Here is a 20538-nt window from a genome sequence, read left to right on the forward strand (position 1 = left end):
TCACCACTTTCACACACGTCAACATATTGTGTGTGTGTGTGTGTGTGTGTGTGTGTGTGTGTGTGTGTGTGTGTGTGTGTGTGTGTGTGTGTGTGGGTGTTGTTGTGTGTGTGTGTGTCTAGGTGTGTTGTCTAGTAGTAAAAGAAGGCGGTTCCTGGTGCCTCCTCATTTTACTACACACACACACACACACACACACCCTTCCTCTCTCTGTTACTTGCTCGCAGGGCAGCTGTAGATGGACGCTGAGCTGCACAGAAATCAGCGTTTTCTCCTTCTTTTCCTGCTTTTTTCTTTTGTGGGTTATTTTTTGAAGTTAATTGATTATTTTCCACAGTGTACTGAATCGGGATGAACACCAACGTGCAGTCCAGTCTGCAGAGGGCAAAGGACGTGAGCGATGAGAGAAGCTGTACAGATACAAGGGGTGCTGTACCCGCAGCTTCTCTCCCCCGAGGAGAACCTCAAGGCTCTGGAGAACTTCAAGGGCCGAGAGGAGGACATCGTGCTGGTGGCATACCCCCAATGTGGTGAGTGACTCTACAAGGGAATAGGGGGGAACATTTTGTTTTGGCTCTATGAAACCTGATGTACTTATATGATTGTGTTTTTCTTCTAGTTTGTATCTTCTTGGTCGAATGCACTTATTGTAAGTCGCTTTGGATAAAAGCGTCAGCTAAATGTAATGTATGGAACACATTATTAATATATATCGTTAGGAAACTTCCCTAGTTTATTCATTACATTGAGAGAAATATGTTTTGTATGACAAGTCTTCTGAAATCTTATGTTTTAAATATACAAATGCACCATTTTGTTGTTAAAATTGTGCTCATTTGCATACAATTCCTGAATAGAAATGTGAACATTGGATAAAGCCGTGTTCAAAGTTCTTGTTTGTTTTGTCCAAATGACTCCAACCTGTTTACAGTTTTGGATATGTCTTCATATTACTCTATGAATCAGAATAATTCAGAATATACTGTCATGAGCCATGAAACATGCATTTTCAGCCCGTTGTTTGTAGTAAAAAGCTCTATAATCAGGCTTTGAATGACATGTGAACAACGCCCGTTGTTAAAAGCTTCAGAATATAGAGAGGAATTACACTGAAAGGTTTGGTGAGTGCAGTGTTACCGTGGAGGACTTCTGCTGAGAGAGGAGAAAACACTTTTAAACGGCCTTTAAAGGTATTATTGTAAAATGCAACATTTTGTACACATTACAGGTGAATAGGGTAACAAATGTAACTAATATACAGTGTATCACCATGAAAACCTCCCCATTTTGTAACTTACATTAACACAATTATTTTATGTATTGTAACCTTTCTGAAATGTTAGTTTAGATATGCATGTGTGATCATTTTAGTACAAATTTTGAACATTGTATAAAGCCAATGTTTACAAGGGGATTCCAGATTTCTCTTTTACTCCATGACGTCAAGACAATTAGGTTTTGTAATTCAGGAAAAAAAAAACTGGACTAATTTGGGTGAAGTTCTCTCATTGGCTCATTGATGAATTCTTACTAATCTCTATCCACTTATATCCAAGTCAAACCATAGAGTGGTGAGAGTCTTTTTGATTTTTGCAAGTACATTATTTAGGTATTTAAATGTATAATGAACTGTGCTTTGAAAATGTAATTCAACATTCTTGGTAAATACATTTATTAGATCAGCTAGATTTAAACTTCATGTCGGTCAGGATGCAGTTATCATAGCATAAAGACTAGAAGCAGACTAGAACGCTCTCTGATGAATGATAAACCCCTTTGTTTAATCTGCAAATAAACAGATCATTAAAAACTGTTTTAGTGGGGGTTGTGTCAGTGTGCGGTTGCCACAACAAAATCAAAGCAGTGATCAAAGCAGTTTTTTTACTTAAGGAAATAGGACTGTTGTGTAATGTCGAGAGCAACAGGAAGCTTATAGGTTCTTCGGTGGTTTAAAAGGAAAAAAGTCCTGTGTTTCCTAATTTACCGCTTGAGTTGATGAGTTGTACCTAATCTCACCAAACAAGATGAACAGGGAAAAACCGTCAGGGGCCGTTTTAGTGTGCAGAGAAAAGTAGTGAAGCTGTGATTCTTACGGATTTTCACCCCCATAAATCCCCTTGTACCTCGGAAGCTGCTCGGATGTCCCTCCTCATGTTATTGGCAACCACAAGGACAAATAAGCTTGCAAACCCCGAATACATTCTTAAGGAGAAATTGTGCTTCAGTGGCGAAGTCAAATAAAAAACACATCCCCCCTTAAATACTATAAATGAAAACTGTGCTGCAGAAAGTCAAAAGAAAAACACTAACAGCAAACATGTTAACATTTTATTTAGCAATGTTACAAACACTGAAATAGAACTCATATAACTGAAAGTCTCCAGGCCTCGGAGAGCGGGAGCGCTTGATTTAAGAACCAAAGAAGTAGACTTTCCAAGAGAGTGTTTGTTTTATAAAGGGAAGTACATTTGGCCTTTATAAAAGATTTATGAGTTGACTTTCTTGCTATAAATCTGTCTGTTTTGTTCTTGCATGTTTCTTCACAGCAGTTTCCATAGCATGTATTGTTTTGGATTTTCTAAATTTGAGTCTGCAGCACATTTCTCCCAATGGAAATATTTTGCCGTTGTTGGCCACCGTATAATTGAAATTAAAATCAACTTGTAAATTGAGTTAGCGTGGCATGTGTCTCGTGGCAGTGGACAGCTGGGACTGTTTTAGAAACACTTGTTGGTGCATTCAAGGAGGCAAGGCCACATTTTATTGATATAGCACCTTTCAGCACGCGACAATTCAAACAAAAGACATTTAAGAATAAATACAGCATAAACACATTATTAAATGGCATTAAAAACAGGCATAAAAAAGCAAAGATAATGAAATAAATAAATCAACACAGCAGGTACAGAATACATGAATAACAGGCATACTGCAGTGTGAGTATGAACAGCTCAATTAAAAGCAGCGGCAAATAGATATGTTTTAGTCTGGATTTGAAAATAGGAAGTGTTTCAGCGGACGTGCACGATTCGGGCAGTTTGTTCCAGATTGTCGGGGCATAATAGCTCAACGCTAAAGGACACCAGACCATTTCAGAGATTAGGCTGCAGGTTTTATATACCTGATTTATGATGTCTACAATGAGACAAGTACAGTCAATCTTTATTGTATACCTTTAAAGTCTATCACCATGTGTTAGTATGGTTTAAAAGTCAAAGTGAATAAAAGTTGCAACAAGTTTCATGTCTATGCAAGCTGATTTTCAATTCAAAACAACTTTAATTAATTAAAAGCAACATACAGAAAAAGAAAAGACAACATGTGGAATGGATTATAGAGAATAAATAATAAAATGATGGTAAAAAGAGCATTTCATTTCATGATCGCCAAGGGGATGATCCAAGTTTAGTTTTACAACCCTTTTAAAAATGGAAAAAATGCACTCGTTGCAAAACATGCAAGAACATGAACCCGAAGAAATCCAAAAGGTGACGAAAGTTACATTACATTACATATGTAATGTCATGTAACTTTCGTCACCTTTTGGATTTTGGATTTTGGATTTTCACTTGTTAGAGGCTTTTATCCAAAGCGACTTACATACTCAACACTGTGGGCAATCCCCACAGAAGCAATTTGGGTTGAAGTGTCTCAGGGACACAACGACATGCTGACTGCAGTGGGGTTTGAACCTGTGACCCCCTGATCCGAACACCAACACACTAATTCCACTGCGCCCATACGCCTCATTTCCTGTTTCTGTTTCATGCCTTTCTGTAAAATCACTGCAGCCTATCAAGAAATAATCGTCCACATTATATCCTGATTAAACAGAAAATGTATGTTTTTACGCTTTGTCGGATGAAAACAGAAAACATTCAATGTGTCACCAAGAGAAGTAATACAAATTGAAAGTAAAATGTCACTACTGTATATCCCAGTTTTCCTAGCACTAAAAGATGCTTTTAAATCAGATGTACTTCACACATTTCTCTATGTTTTTTAACTGTAAGGTGTCATATTCTTATTCCCGTATTTATATTAATTTTTCTTGCAAACATTTGTTTTTATTTTTAATTATAAAGTAGTTTCTACAGTAGTTTTTATAGTATTTCTATATCTGCTCTAATTCATTTCGTATTTCTCTTTACTGTGTTTTATGTATGCACCATTACACCAAAGCAAATTCCTTGTCTGTGCAAACCGACATGGTTTCAAATAAAGGATTATATTGAAGAATGAAATGTAACGACTTCCTGCCCTTTAAAGGTGGGGTAGGTAATTTCACTTCAGAAACACTTTTTGTTATATTCCATGGAATGCTCTTAACATCCCGATAGCAATGAATACATTAAATACTTTGACAATAAATACATTAAAAAAAATGTTCATCTGTGGAAGCCCGTGGCGCTGTAAAAAGCACGACCAATCATCTGAGCCGGCCCCTGCTAAAATAACTGGATGGCCTACCTGCCTGTCAGCCTTCCATCTGTGCACAAACTTATCTCGTGCCCTCATTGGTCATGTGCGCGTTTGTGTGTGTTGGAGGAGGGGCTCTGTAAGGAAGTCTGAAGGAAGGGGCAGATTTCTTTCCGGCTGTGTACTTTCAAATTTCTAGCCGCACTCGAGCTGGTTTCTCCATTCTTACCTACCCTACCTTTAACCTCTAAAAAGTCACTTCATGTTTCTCTGCAGGAACTGTGGGTTCTGCGGTGTATCTACACACACCTGAGTGAATGTGCCGATGATGTATTGAGATTTAAAAGCACCTCATTTATCTCCTTCTCCTGAAGTCACAAAGTGCTCACAGAAGAAAAGCGTCGTCACATTCCCGCTGTCGCTGCGCTGCCTTCCAGGAATGTGACGTGTTTTCTTTCAACACACGAGACATTTCGAGAGACATTTTTTTGCACACTAACGACACGAAGACAGATGAGTTAATCGCGTTTGGGGAATGTTAGATTGAACACACACTAATCACACATGCATTTATAGGGGCCCATTTGGTCTGGGGCCCGCACGGGGAGAGCGGCTATCATCGGCTCTTTTTATGTGTCCCCTTTTGATGCTGCTACAGGCATTTAAATTACGCAGGCAGATAATGGCTTCCTGATGTCTCGCTAATATACGGCGGGCAGATAGAGGAGGATTTACCTCGCCTCCCACCGGTCATATTTACGCGCTGCTGTCGTTTATAGGCCTGTTATATTTTTCACTGCTTTCTCATTCTGCACCATGTGGCTCTAAAAAGCGTGTTTTATCACCACTTTCTGTCACAACCAGATAACAAAGACATGAAATACCTCTACTTTAAACCTTTTTGGACTTTAACTGATTCAGACTACTGAATTAAACTTGTTTTTTTTCCTCAAAGTCAGCTCTTTGAGCGCCATAATGCAAATTATTGGGTTTTATTTGTTAGTGTGTCAGCAAAGATTACAGAAAAGCTACTGTTCATATTATAATGAAACACGTGGTGTATGAAATTCTTCTTTAGTGTATTAGTAGATGTGGATGTATTTAAGGACACCTTTAAAAATCAATATCCGTTGAAGTGTAAGCTATATTAAGAATGTTTTATCCACCTTTAAACTTTCTTTACTTCAAATTCACAAAAACAGCCATTTTACCTTGCAGGACGCAGGAGTTTCTGGTTTGTTTATTATGTTTGCTACTGATGTAAACTGTGTGTGTGTGTTGTGTGTGTGTAGGTTTAAACTGGATGGTGGGGGTGGTTGATGAAGATTATCGCGGAGGCCACGGGGGGTGGTGATAACGGAAGTCAGGATGCCGCCGCTGATGGAGTTTTTTGGACCAGAAATCTTAAAGGTATGTGTGTGTGTGTGTGTGTGTTGTGTGTGTGTGGGGGGGGGGTGTTTGTATGTGTTAATTTGATTATTATTTTCTCATGCCAAGTTCTACTTTCACTCCACAACATGTTTCTGACAGCTGGCAGTTTACTAAACTAATCACGATTTTTTCAAAGTTTATAAAATGTCAGCTGAAAAAATATTAGTTATAATGTTGAGAGATATGTATTCTGTACTTTAGCCTGGGACATTTGTAACTCCTGATAACACTTTTACTGGAGGAACATTTTCAATGTAGAAGTTTTACTTGCAACAGGGTATCTATATATTATATTTATAGTGGTAGTACTTTTAATGCAGCAGCAGGAAGATTGTGTTTAAACTTTATGTTTTAGACTCGTGCAGAGAGAGGAGATAAAGTCTGTCTGTGTTTTCTGGGAGTCTCCACTATCAGACGTTATACAGAGAGCTGTATGTGATAACAGCCCAGATTAAACCTCTCTATTATGGTTTTCAGATGCGTTCTTCCCACTATAATAGTATTAAAGGTGGTTTTGTTAGGTGGTTTTTTTTTAAATATATTTTTGAAGCAATGTTGGGGTTCAAATAACCAGCCTGTATTCAGCGATTTCCTAATAATTGCTTTTTGCTTGGTGATACAGTTTAGTTGAATACTCAATTCTGATTGGTCAAAGTCCATAGGTTGTTACAGTCATTCTTGCTAACAGGACCGTTGCTAAGGAGAAACAGACTGTTTCTAAGGAGGATCAAGGGACTATAGGCGCGTTCACACCACAGTACTTTTCCCACTTTAGTTCCGATATAGTTCCGAAATGTTGCGTTCACAACAAAAAAATCCGAAACTAAAATTAGTTCATTAGAACCTTTTTACCCCCTTTTTCGTCCCTGCTAGAGAGCAGGGACTTTCGTGGGAGAAAAAGGTTCCTATGTCTGATTGGCTGGGCGGATTGCAAACCACGCCCCGTAAAACTCCCAAAAAGTTTTGTGATTGCCGCCATTTTATTATCCTCGCATTAGCATTATTAGCATTAGCATTAGCCCAGCGCACACAAACTCAGAGAGACTAACTTATGGCAACACAAAAGAAAACATGGGAGCGGTGGAGATGAGGAAGGTGTCGGCGTTCTGGCGATTTACTCTGAAGGTTTCAGTAGAAGCTGCTGGGAGTCCCAGCAAGCTTCTACTGAAGCCAGTCCCCAAACTCCGGGGACTTCCGGCCGGGGACTTCGGGTGGCAGTATACGCCGTGAAGTTGTTTGCGGCCCTGCCAGTAAACCCAAAGCAGAAGAAGAAGAAGTGACGTCAGCGGCTTCATTTGCCTAATCCTCCCCCAGGGACTTATTCCGGTGTGAACGCGATCTGTACTAAGTTCATGAGAACTAAAGAGTTCTCATGAACTAAGTTCTCATGAACCTTTGTGGGAAAAGTACTGCGGTGTGAAAGCGCCTTATGTGCATTTATATTAATCTTTAATAATTTTGTGACCACAATACAAGTTTAAACAGACACGCTGCAGGTTGTGTAAATAGCGCCTACCCTTAGTGTGTGTTTAATATTGCACTCCTTTATTATAATCCTTTCTTCTTCCACAAACACAAACCAAACCTCATTAGTAATTAAGTAAACACATGTTCAGGGCGTCGGCCTGTGGGTGTTTAAAAGTAAAATCTGTGGATTGTTAAAGTCAGAAAATGTCTACATTATATTTCTGCCTTTAATCAGAGACAGATACAATGGACTAAACAGAGGATTCAAACACAAATGCTGATGTTTAAAAGGAATCTTGGAAACCTTTCAAATGTTCAATCAGAAACGTGTGTGTGTGTGTGTGTGTGTGTGTGTGTGTGTGTGTGTGTGTGTGTGTGTGTGTGTGTGTGTGTGTGTGTGTGTGTGTGTTGTGTGTGTGTGTGTGTGTGTGTTGTGTGTGTGTGTGTGGTGTGTGTGTGTGTGTGGTGTGTGTGTGTGTGTGATGTGTGTGTGGTGTGTGTGTGTGGTGTGTGTGTGTGTGTGTGTGTGGTGTGTGTTGTGTGTGTGTGTGTGTGTGTGTGTGTGTGGTGTGTGTGTGTGTGTGTGTGTGTGTGTGTGTGTGTGTGTGTGTGTGTGTGTGTGTGTGTGTGTGTGTGTGTGTGTGTGTGTGTGTTTTTGCTGATGTATAATTAAGTAATCAAGGAACATATAGTCTTTCTGTGCGCGAGCTACATGAGAAGATTGACTTTACACTCCCTCATTTGTCTTTCTAGTATTACCTCAGAGTTTGAGAACAAAAAATCAGCTAAACTGTTTTTTGTAACCTGAACAAGACCAAATACCACGACCATGTGTCTGAAATTGCTCCAGTAATCTGCATTTTCCTTAAAGCATAACATGTGGAAGCAGTTAGTTGTACGGGAATGGCTACGTTACGTTCTGTCTACAAGTATTTTAACAACAATAAACATACAAAAATACAGCATTGGACAAATACTCTGCTTATAACAGAGTCTTTTTATACTGAAGTATAAGAGCAAAGTCCTGCTTTCAAAATCTTACTGAATTAAAATAATTAGCAATGGCCCATTTCATAATAAAACAGGCTATATTATCTAATATTATTGAATTATAATTATTTATTTATAAGGAATTATTACCTTTGATGTGTGTTAATTTTAAAGTTAAAACATACAGAAGCCAGAGGAATTTAAGAGCAATAATATTCTGTAAAATGTTACATGTAAAAACAGGTTAAAGGTTCTAAGTTAAATACGCCTGGCAGCCTCATTCCAGGTTCGCAGGGCGTGTGAAAGGAAAGGCAGATCCCCAATCACCCGAACAGAGGGTGATTGGGACCATGAGGGAAAACTCTCTGATCAAGATGTTAGATTACATGTCAGTAAACTGGAATATATGTACTGCAGCAAACATGTCAGTAAAACTAGATATATATGTACTGTAGTAACATGTCATTAAACTGGATATATATGTACTGTAGTAACATGTCAGTAAACTAGATATATCTGTACTGTAGTAACATGTCTTAAACTGGATATATATGTACTGTAGTAACATGTCAGTAAAACTAGATATATATGTACTGTAGTAACATGTCAGTAAACTATATATATATGTACTGTAGTAACATGTCAGGTAAACTAGATATATATGTACTGTAGTTACATGTCAGTAAACAGATATATATGTACTGCAGTAACATGTCATTAAACTGGATTATATATGTACTGTAGTAACATGTCAGTAAAACTATATATATATGTACTGTAGTAACATGTCAGTAACTAGATATAATGTACTGTAGTAACATGTCAGTAACTGGATATATATGTACTGTAGTAACATGTCAGTAAACTAGATATATATGTACTTGTAGAACATGTCAGTAAACTAGATATATATGTACTGTAGTAACATGTCAGTAACCTGGATATATATGTACTGTAGTAACATGTCAGTAAACTGGATATATGTACTGTAGTAACATGTCAGTAAACTAGATATATATGTACTGCAATCACATGTCAGTAAAACTAGATATATATGTACTGTAGTAACATGTCAGTAACTAGATATATATGTACTGTAGTAAACATGTCAGTAACTAGATATTATATGTACTGCAGTAACATGTCAGTAAAACTAGAGATATATATGTACTGTAGTAACATGTCAGTAAACTGGAATATATGTACTGCAGTAACATGTCAGTAAACTGGATATATATTTACTGTAGTAACATGTCAGTAAACTAGATATATATGTACTGTAGTAACATGTCAGTAAACTGGATATATATGTACTGTAGTAACATGTCAGTAAACTAGATATATATGTACTGCAGTAACATGTCAGTAAACTGGATATATATGTACTGCAGTAACATGTCAGTAAACTAGATATATATGTACTGCAGTAACATGTCAGTAAACGGATATATATGTACTGTAGTAACATGTCAGTAAACTAGATATATATGTACTGTAGTAACATGTCAGTAAAACTAGATATATATGTTACTAGTAGTAACATGTCAGTAAACTAGATATATATGTACTGCAGTAACATGTCAGTAAACTGGATATATATGTACTGCAGTAACATGTCAGTAAACTAGATATATATGTACTGTAGTAACATGTCAGTAAACTAGATATATATGTACTTCAGTTACATGTCAGTAAACTGGATATATATGTACTGTAGTAACATGTCAGTAAACTGGATATATATGTACTGTAGTAACATGTCAGTAAAATGGAATATATGTACTGTAGTAACATGTCAGTAAACTAAGATATATATGTACTGCAGTAACATGTCAGTAAACTGGATATATATGTACTTGCAGTAACATGTCAGTAAACTAGATATATATGTACTGTAGTAACATTGTCAGTAAACTAGATATATATGTACTGCAGTAACATGTCCAGTAAACTGGATATATATGTACTGCAGTAAATGTCAGTAAACTGGATATATATGTACTGCAGTAACATGTCAGTAAACTGGATATATATGTACTGTAGTAACATGTCAGTAAACTGGATATATATGTACTGTAGTAACATGTCAGTAAACTAGATATATATGTACTGCAAGTAACATGTCAGTAAACTGGATATGTATGTACTGCTTTACCCAGGAAAGCTGTTGCTATACAAATGTTGTAGATGGATATTTCTTTTTAAACACAAATAAGTCACAATGATGGTCGAGGGGTACTTTACACAGGTTAGAAATTGCAGAATGATAGACTTTCATTTATAAGAGATGAACATACATGCATATAAATGACAGTTAAATTATTAAAACTATAGTTAACAGTTTCTAAAACTGCAAGGACGTAATATTGCGTGACTTTTGGTTGCATGTTAAGGGTCAATTAACAATAAAAAGGGTGGGACTCTGACAACCTTTGTTTGAATCCTGTTTCCCACCATCAGTAAATATTTCTTTCTTAATCTTCCCTTAACCTCGAACAAAGAGAATATTTACCCAGATTTAACCAAATATTTTACAAAGATCAGTGATTCATTCTTTATTCGAGTCATTTTAGGCCTGGCCCTATTGAAGGAAAATGACAAGTGGACCAGTCATGGCAGACGTACTCAGATGTTGTATTAGCGACACGTTATTGGAAAATACTAACAATGGAAAAGTCCTGTATTCAAAATCTAACAAAAGTAAAAGGACAAAAGTATTAGCATCAAAATATACTTGAAGTACCAAAAGTAAAAGTACTCATAATGAGTTAAGTTAAGTTTTAAAGGATTGTGTTATAGTTATTGATGCATTCATGTGTTCATCACTTCAATGTTCAGCTCGGTAAAGGTGGGGTTTATTTGAATACCGCTGGATAGCTTTATTTATAACCAAATATTATACATTATTATTATTGAACTAGCTAGAACCTTAAGAAGTTGGATACATGTAGTAAAGTAAAAAGTACTACAATAGTTGTCTCCAAAATGTAATGGAGGAGAAGTATAAAGCTTCATAAAGGATGAAAAAAATACTCAAGATAAGTCAAAGTGTACCTCAAATGTCACTTTAACTAGAGAACTTTAGTAAATGTACTTTTTTGTACTTAGATGCATTTCAAATGATATCTCATTCTGTGTCCCCAGTATGTATATTAAAGGTGTTTTTGTAAGTATGTAATAATGTTTTTGTCCCGCTCTTGTCCTCAGGAGGTGGAGGAGACTCCCTCTCGGAGGTTTCTGGGGGACTCACCTTCATCCCGACAACATCCCCGCCTCCTTCAATGAAAAGAAAACTAAAGTAAGTTTTAAAAAGTCTGCAGGCACACGTTTCATTTAGAAGAGAAATAGAATCTTCTAAAACAAAACAGTGAAAGAGAGAGAGGTTACTTACCTAACCCAATCCTCAAATGGGAAACACATGAAGACGTGATGGATGTAGAAGTGGCTTTCAAAATAAATCGCTATTCTTCATTATGTTATCCTTCTTGCAATTAATTAACTTAAAATACAAAATCTATTTATTTTGAAGTCACAAAAGGTTCTGTTTTATAATTATCTTTTGGATAGTTATGATTCTTTCCAAAAGTGGACACAGCTTGATTGAGTTTGAATGAAATAAAACGTATGACAGTAGTGACTATTACAATAGAAAATAGAATATAATCAAAATCACTGTTTTTGCCTTTTTAGAAATATCACAAAGATGGAAGAAAATCAATCATTACTATCCTTTTCAATTCCTTTTTGACATCATGATTGATTTATTTCCCCCTTTTTCATTGAATTATTATAAATAGATTCCAGTTTAATTAGCTAAAATGTTTGTTTTAAATGGTGTTGTGTGTGTCACAGATACTGGTGATCTTCAGGAACCCTAAAGACACGCTGGTCTCGTTTTATCATTTCTCCAACAACAAACCCGGTGCTGCCCTCAGAGTCGTCCTGGGACTCCTTCTTCTCCAACTTCATGAGCGGAGACGGTGAGAAAACACATGCATGACTTTATCACGATAAGAAAAACATTTATAGATAATCATTTGCTGAACAAGCACTCCTACTTATAATGAATTAGACCACATGCCAGTTTGACAATAATTCAAATGTTAAATGTGTTTTTTAAACATTATACACAGGGGTGTCAAACTCAATTTCATCACGGGCCACATCAGCATTATGGTTGCACTCAAAGAGCCAGTTGTAACTTTAAGACTATATAAAAATACATATATAAATATTAGGGCTGTCAAGTTAACGCGTTAATAACGCGTTAACGCAAAAAAAAATTAACGCCACTAATTATTTTAACGCGATTAACGCATGTGTATTTTTTGTCCTCGGCCGCACCGTAGTTTCAGAGCGCATCGAGTTTAAAAACACCATCTACAAGCTGATGCTGACAGCCCCGCTCCTGCCGCCCACTTGTGGCAGACCACACTTCCACGCTCACCGGCAGGCTTGGACTGGCAATCGGGAGGACCGGGAGGGAGTGTGTATGTGTGGCGCGACTCGCGCGAGCGAGGCACACCTTACGTGTTGTTGTTGTTAGCATCTGGTGCTAGCTAGCTGCGCTAACGGATATAAGGAGCTGTTTCAATGACATTTCGCCGACAACTGCGCCGAGCACTTGACTTCTATGCAGGTAGCCAGAACAGTGGGACATTGTACGAAAAGTCAGCGCACTCAGCACGGGATAGTACGCGCTACATGATTGCAGCGTCCAGGCAGCACACGTTCGAGCATATATGCCTTGAGCGGCACATAGCTCCAACGATCAATCACAGTGTCTCCACATTCTCTCTCACTCACACAACACCACACACACTCTCACACACACACCACACACACACACACACACCACACACACACACACACACACACACACACACCACACACAGTATTATTGTATGAGAGAGGTTCCAGGTTGAATTGAGGCGAATATTTGTAATGTTCAGGTTGTTGTGTTTAATATTCATGAGAATATTGTCATTGTTTCAAATGATAATAAACAAACATATAAAGCATATTTGTCCACTCATATGTTGATAAGAGTATTAAAAACTTGAAAAATATCCCTCTAAGGTACATTTAGAAACAGATAAAAATGTGCGATTAATTTGCGATTAATCGCGATTAACTATGGACTATCATGCGATTAAATCTTTTAATCGACTGACAGCCCTAATAAATATTTAATATATATAAAATAATGCATTATATTACATTATTGCCTCTGCATTGGATTAATATCTGATAGGGTAATAATTTCATAATTAACTACGTCTGAAAGCAGAAGTCTAGGGCAAATAATTGCAAGTCTTTTCAGTGAGAATGTCACAAATGATTTAAAAAGAAAAGCCAAATTCTTGGTGGAAAAAAGTGAAAACACAAAAAAAAAGTGACATTTTGAAGAAAAAAAAGTGACAATTTGAGAAAAAGTGACATTTGAACAAAAAAAACAGACAAAAAAAAATCGCCATGTAACCGTATAATAAACATATTATATTCTTTCAGAGCTCTTGTGGGGCCACAGAAAATGAAGTCGCGGGCCGGATTTGGCCCCCGGGCCTTGAGTTTGACACCCCTGGGCTAAAGTGACCAAAACGTGATCTTAAATCATTTATTTTGTCTGGATGTTGATTTTTTTAGTATTTATATGTTGCCATTTGAGACTCCTTGTAAGAGTTGTAGGTTAGCTCTGGGTTTTAAACAAAGATGCTGAAGAAAATTATGAAAAAATAACAATAAAAATGCATTTAGGGTGCTTTTTAGATCAGAAACAGGCATCCAACCAGTTGCTTTAAGAGGTGGTAGCTTTTTTGACTTAATGCTTTTTTACCACAACCAAACCCTGTTGACAAGCAAGGTATTGGGTGGAAATATTCAGATTATAGGGTACAGTTAAACTAATTTGTGTCTAAAAACACGTCCACAGCAGAGGGTTAAACGCACACTTTGGATAAGTACCTCATAAAACCTCACTTTAAAACAATGCAAACTTTAATTTAAAGAAATTCCTCTGTAAATTGAACCATACTGAGGGATGAAAAAGGTAATAGGCACATTTTTAGTAACCCAAGCATACGATGATTGAATGCATTTGCTCCTAACACCAGGCAGTGTTTCTGTGCTCTCACATCCTGACTTTATTGTCCTGCAGCCCCGCTGTGTTTATGAGCTAATATATCAGCTAATAAAAAGTGTGCAAAGCCGACTCAGCATGTTCCACTGAGGAAGCTGTTGCATGCCTTTTAAATCCAAAGAGCCACTGTTGAGTTTACTGCATCAAAACACTCATAAAGTACGAGTTCAAATGCTTCTCACGCCTTCTCAGGGCAAGGAGGGCAGCTTATCAGAAACATGCACTGATAACATAACGTCTAAAAACCTAGGGGGCAAAAGTAGCAATGTAAAAGTTATCAATTACAGGAGAAAGGTCAAACATATGGACATTCATTGACATCACAATCATGAAATCTAGTTATTAAATTATTATTAAATAAGTTACATGCAAGCCTAATTTCCTGCAAAATGTGTATACTACAAAATATAATGAGTGCTGCAGAAATGCTGTGTCACTGGAAAATGACCGTGCTCTTAAACGATAAATCCCTGTCACCGCCCACCACAGGGCTGTGCAGAGGTGAAACTTTCTACTTTCTTTGTCATCTCAATGCCAGTTACTAACAGGTCATTACAAACGTGTTTCTCTGACATGTGCCACACTTCCAGTCATTTGGCTTCCACTCCTAAAACACCTACTCAATCAGCTGTGTCAAATATTTACCCAATTGTATTTATATTTATGCTCTGTCAGATTCTCTATCGTCCCTGAGTCTGGCTTTTTGTTACCGTGTGCTTTTTCATTTGTGTGTGCGTGCGTGCGTGCGTGTGTGCGTGCGTGCCTGCGTGCCTGCCTGCCTGCCTGCCTGTGTGTGTGTGTGTGTATGTGTTGTGTGTGTGTGTGTGTGTGTGTGTGTGTGTGGTGTGTGTGTGTGTGTGTGTGTGTGTGTGTGTGTGTGTGTGTGTGTGTGTGTGTGTGTGTGTGTGTGTGTGTGTGTCCTCCCTGTGGAAAAATAATGGATTAAGATAAAGGATTAAGAAGCGCTCTTCTCCTTATGAAAGTAATACCAGCGATTGATAGAAAACATTGACCAACAGACCATAAGGTGAAACCTAATCTTTATCTGTGCAGAAATACCAGGTTTAAACCGAGTGAATATACATATAAAGTATTCAGATTTATATAATCGTTACGAATCAAGCTTCAATTGTTCGGTGCAGTCCTACTAACAAGAGACTTAGACACTTGTAAATTCACCAGTGGGGTATTTATTTACATATATACAACTTTCGTAGAACAAAACGTTATAATATCTTCAGCTAAAAAAAAGTGTGTCTGTGTGTGTGTGTGTGTGTGTGTGTGTGTGTAGTTGCCTGGGGGTCGTACTTTGACCACGCTCTGGCCTGGGAGAAGAGGATGGACGACCCAAACGTGATGATCGTCACCTACGAGGAGCTGAAACAGGTAGATCACACACTCATCGATGTAAAAAAGGAAACATTATAACTTGCTGAATGCAACACATTGACTTGTTCTTTCTTATAGTTGCTTCATGCTTTCTTTCCAAACAGTCCAGCAAATTCTTACTGATTTTCTTCCCTCAATGGATGCAGCCCATTCGTTCAGTTTCATTTATTAAAAAACCCAGCCTGCAGATACTTGAGTTAGCGGCAGAGTCACTCATTAAAGGTCCCCTATTATACTCATTTTCATCAATATATTATAGGTCTCAGATATATACAGAGCCTGTCTCTGATTGGCTGAAACACTAATCATTGCAGCATCCCATAATCCCCTCTGTTTCAGCCCCTGTTTCCAAAGTGCTGATTCTCTGTCTGTTACTTTAGATGAAAATAAGGAGCCCCTCCCCACGCCCCTCTGAGAGAGATTTGGTTACAAAGAACTCAATGGTTCTCTAGTGCGGGCTTTCACCACCGGCGCTTTTCACTTTCTAGCTCCTCGCGAGAGCTTTTCTGGTTCAGCTCCCGTTTCCCTTTTCAGCTCCCGCTCTGTTCACACTGCCGAGAGCTGCCGCTGCTGCGTCATGACGTCACAGTTTACGTCGCTGATTTTCTCCCACAACAACAACGGGCGGGGACTGCATCGGGTCGTGTTGCTTTTAATCATACGAAGCCAGATTAAATTAAATAACGACTTCTCCAACCTTATACTTTTCTCCAGAGTGCCGTGGTTCATTGTTTATTAATGTGTGTCAGCGGCATTTACCGACCGCTGCAGTGGCTGCACTTCCACGGGAGTTTTATTCTCCCGTTAGCTCCGGGTTAGCTCACACGGCTCTAAAGTATTCACTGTCTGACTGTCACACAAGCAGCTGATACATATCCCCAGTTCCCCTTAAGTGAATGTGTGTCAGTCTGAATTGACGCTGTTTGGCATCACAACGCTGTTATGAAAGTTTCTCTGGTATAACATGGGTGATGTTAGCATAGCAACCGAAGCTAAACTGACTACTTGCTAAGCCGTTTTTCTATAGGCACATTTTACCGGGCGTATTTTTCATTATGATTCTACTTCTGATAGTCGGACATGACAACCTGTGCAGCCCATTGTATCTCCACAATGATCAATAACAGCGAACGGATGGTCAAAGTAAGGTTTTCCTGCACGCCTCGACGTAAGCGACGCCGCGTCATAGCTCCGAAGCTCTTGCCTCTGGACCGACAATTTTTTGGAGCTGGAAGTGAACCGCTTTCTGGAGCTATGACGCGCCGCCGCTGCGGTGTGAACAGGAAAAACCGGCGCTTTTCAGGCTCTAGCTCCCAGCAGGAGCTGGAAAAGCGCCGGTGTGAAAGGGGTATAGGAGGAGATTCAGGTGATAAGGTGGGGGGGGGGGGGGGGTTTACCTTGGTTGGTGATTGGCTAATGGTTACACAAGCCAAAAAAACGTTATGACATCATAATGTGGCCAAAATCTGATCAGCTCATTTTCAGACAGGTTTTTATATAAATGGATCAGGACAAAAAGAGAGAGAATCTTTGTTCCTGAAACCTTCAGAGTCTCTTTACACAGAGGGGACACATGTTGATGTAGAAGAGACATGAACAAGTGGATTTTGCATAATAGGTGACCTGTAATGTGTTTCCTGTCCTGCAGGACCTGAGCGATGGCATCCGTCAGATCTCCTCCTTCTTCGGCTACACTCTGACGGAGGCTCAGGTGCTTCAGATCTCAGACGGCAGCACCTTCTCCGCCATGAAACAGAGCTCCGCTAACTCCCATGGGGCTATGAGGGACGTCATCTTCAGAAAGGTGCCTTACATACTGTCTCTTTATCAGTCATTATAAAGCAACAATAGCCACAGACGGCCTTAAAGTTGCCTCCTCTTCCCACTTAGTAAATCCATTATGGAACACAACTTCTACAATACATTTCAATAAATTAGTGAAGGAAGAAGAGCTCAGATCCTTTGCTTAAGTAAAAATGGTAACAACCTTAAAAATACTCAATTACAAGTTAATGTCCTGTTTTTAAAATGTTACATCAATAAAAGTACCGAAGTAACATCAGCAACATTTTCTTAAAGGCGGGGTAGGTAATTCACTTCAGAAACACTTGTTGTTATATTCCATGGAATGCTCTTAACATCCCGATAGCAATGAATACATTAAATGCTTTGACAATAAATACATTAAAAAAAGTCATCTGTGGAAGCTGTGGCGCTGTAAAAAGCACGACCAATCATCTGAGTCGGCCCGGCTAAAATAACTGGATGGCCTACCTGCCTGTCAGCCTTCCATCTGTGCACAAACTTATCTCGTGCCCTCATTGGTCATGTGCGCGTTCGTGTGTGTTGGAGGAGGGGCTCTGTAAGGAAGTCTGAAGGAAGGGGCAGATCTTTTTCGGCTGCGTACTTTCAAATTCTAGCGCACTCGAGCTGGTTTCTCCATTCTTACCTACCCTACCTTTAAGGTTGCAAATACTTAATGTGCAGAATCGCTCGACTAGTTTTGTATTAATACAAATATGATATCATTTGTTTTTTAACATAAACAAATGAGAGGTTTTTTTCGAGACAGAGAGTGAATAAGCATATTTCCCCAAATGTTCAACTGTTTAAATTATTAAAATGCTCAACGAAATGAGGTCTGATATTCCACTATTAATATACGAGAACTTCCGTGTTGCAGATAAAGAATACTTCTTAATTATTTTTTAGCAAATTAATGAGAAATAGGTCGAATCAGAGGTTTTAACTGTGAGATATTTGTGTCCCTGTGCAGGCGAGGTGGGCGACTGGAAGAACCACTTCACCCCCGAACAGAGCCGAGAGATGGACGCCGCCTTCAACAAACAGCTGGCAGGAACCAGGCTGGGAGCCAAACTCAACTACCAACGCCACTGCCAGTAGGGAGCAAGGGAGCAAGGGAGCAAGGGAGCAAGGAGCAAGGGAGCAAGGGAGCAAGGGAGCAAGGGAGCAAGGGAGCGAGGGAGGAAGGAGGGAACACATATAGAAGAAGAGGGAACAAGTGCATTATGAATGGTTGTTTTATTTACTCCAATCTGTGAACTTTGGTTGAAAAGTTTCAAATCTTGCAGCTCACAAGCCGGGCGCAAAACCTGCTGTAAAACGAGCAAATTGTTGTTTTATGGATACTTTTTCTTTGTGCTAAGCTAACTTCGCTATATAATAAGAGTCTACATTTTCTAATCTTACTCTCCACCAGAAACCAGTCCTTGCAACGCCTTAGGAGCGGCAACATTTGGGTTCACCTGAAGTTAATCTGTGCATTAAACACAAAAATCTGTGAATAAAAAACAGTTCTCAAACACACTGCTCATCGACACAGGAAACATACAAGAAATATATCTTCTGTGGGGAATAATGAACACGCATTCAGATGCTTTTTACACACATAAAAATGTATTTGAACATCAGAAAGTTCGCCTGAACAACAACAGAGTTTGGGGTTTGTGTGTGCAGTGTTCAAGTATTTCATATTGACATGAAATGCTAATCTGTGGAGCACATTTCATATACCAAAGCAATAAAAACAAGCTATATAAAAGTAAAAAATGGCACAATACGAAACAAATAAGACAATTTAAAGATAAGGAATTACAAAAGTGTTTGATCCAGCAAAACATTATCATAGTGAAGTGTTAAGGTATTGAAACACACTTTGATTCACCTTAATGCTTTTAGGATTTAACATGTGTTGCACGCAGAATAAAAAAATGAAAGAGACATACAGCAATACCATTTAAAAATGCAGTTATAATTTAAAAAACAAACATGATTGTCACACAATGAAAGTGGACCGAGGTAATACAATCCTGATGGTGTTTTCTGACATGCTTTAAAAACGTGAGTCTGTGCAACTACAGGTGTATTTGTTTTAACATTCAGCCCGTTCCTGTTGGCTCTGATTCAGGTTTGTATTCAGTCACACCAGAGATTATCAGATGTACTGGGTGTGATTGTATTCAGCAGCTAAAATCAGGAGCACATGAATGTTACTTCTCAGGTTGTTTTACATCAGGGGTGTCAAACTGAAGGCCCGGGGGCCAAATCCGGCCCGCAACTTCATTTTCTGTGGCCCCACAAGAGCTTGCAAAGAATATAATATGTTTATTATACGGTTACATGGCAATTTACAGAAGCACGTCGCCCATAAACTACATGTCCCACAATGCATCTCAAATTTGACTTTTTGTTGTCAAAATATGCCTTTTTTCTTAGAACTAGCCTTTTTCTCAAAAAAATGTTTTGTTTTTCCAGAATGTGGCTTTTCTTTTAAAATCATATTGTGACATTCTCACTGAAGAGACTTGCAATTATTTGCCCTAGACTTCTGCTTTCAGACGTAGTTAATTAGGAAGTTATTACCCTATCCGATAATAATCCAATGCAGAGGAAATAATGTAATATAATACATTATTTTATATATATTCAATATTTATATATGTATTTTTATGTAGTCTAACCCTAACTGGCCCTTTGAGTGCAACCATAATGCTGATGTGGCCCGTGATGAAATTGAGTTTGACACCCCTGTTTTACATGCAATGTTTAAAAAACACATTTAACATTTGAATTATTGTCAAACTGCCAGCTACCTGAACTCGTGGGAAAATACACGTCATTCTGGTTTTTGAAATTGTGGCTTTTAAACAACTTTGTGAATACAGGCTTTTATAAATTTGCAC

At 38.4% G+C, this 20538-nt stretch overlaps 1 protein-coding gene across 1 annotated transcript; it reads left to right on the forward strand.

The window, feature by feature from the left end:
• The first annotated feature begins 188 nt into the window (after nt 1-188).
• On the forward strand, nt 189-20035 carry sult6b1 (sulfotransferase family, cytosolic, 6b, member 1). The gene is given in 12 exon segments (XM_034135911.1): nt 189-404; nt 406-530; nt 5712-5734; nt 5736-5765; nt 5767-5829; nt 11515-11547; nt 11549-11605; nt 12160-12222; nt 12224-12287; nt 15738-15832; nt 17484-17638; nt 18610-20035. Coding segments are annotated over 12 exon segments (891 nt in total). The 5' UTR covers nt 189-351; the 3' UTR covers nt 18740-20035.
• The last annotated feature ends 503 nt before the right edge of the window (nt 20036-20538 follow it).

This window comes from Trematomus bernacchii, unplaced genomic scaffold, assembly GCF_902827165.1.
Source record: "Trematomus bernacchii unplaced genomic scaffold, fTreBer1.1, whole genome shotgun sequence".
Lineage (NCBI taxonomy): Eukaryota > Metazoa > Chordata > Actinopteri > Perciformes > Nototheniidae > Trematomus > Trematomus bernacchii.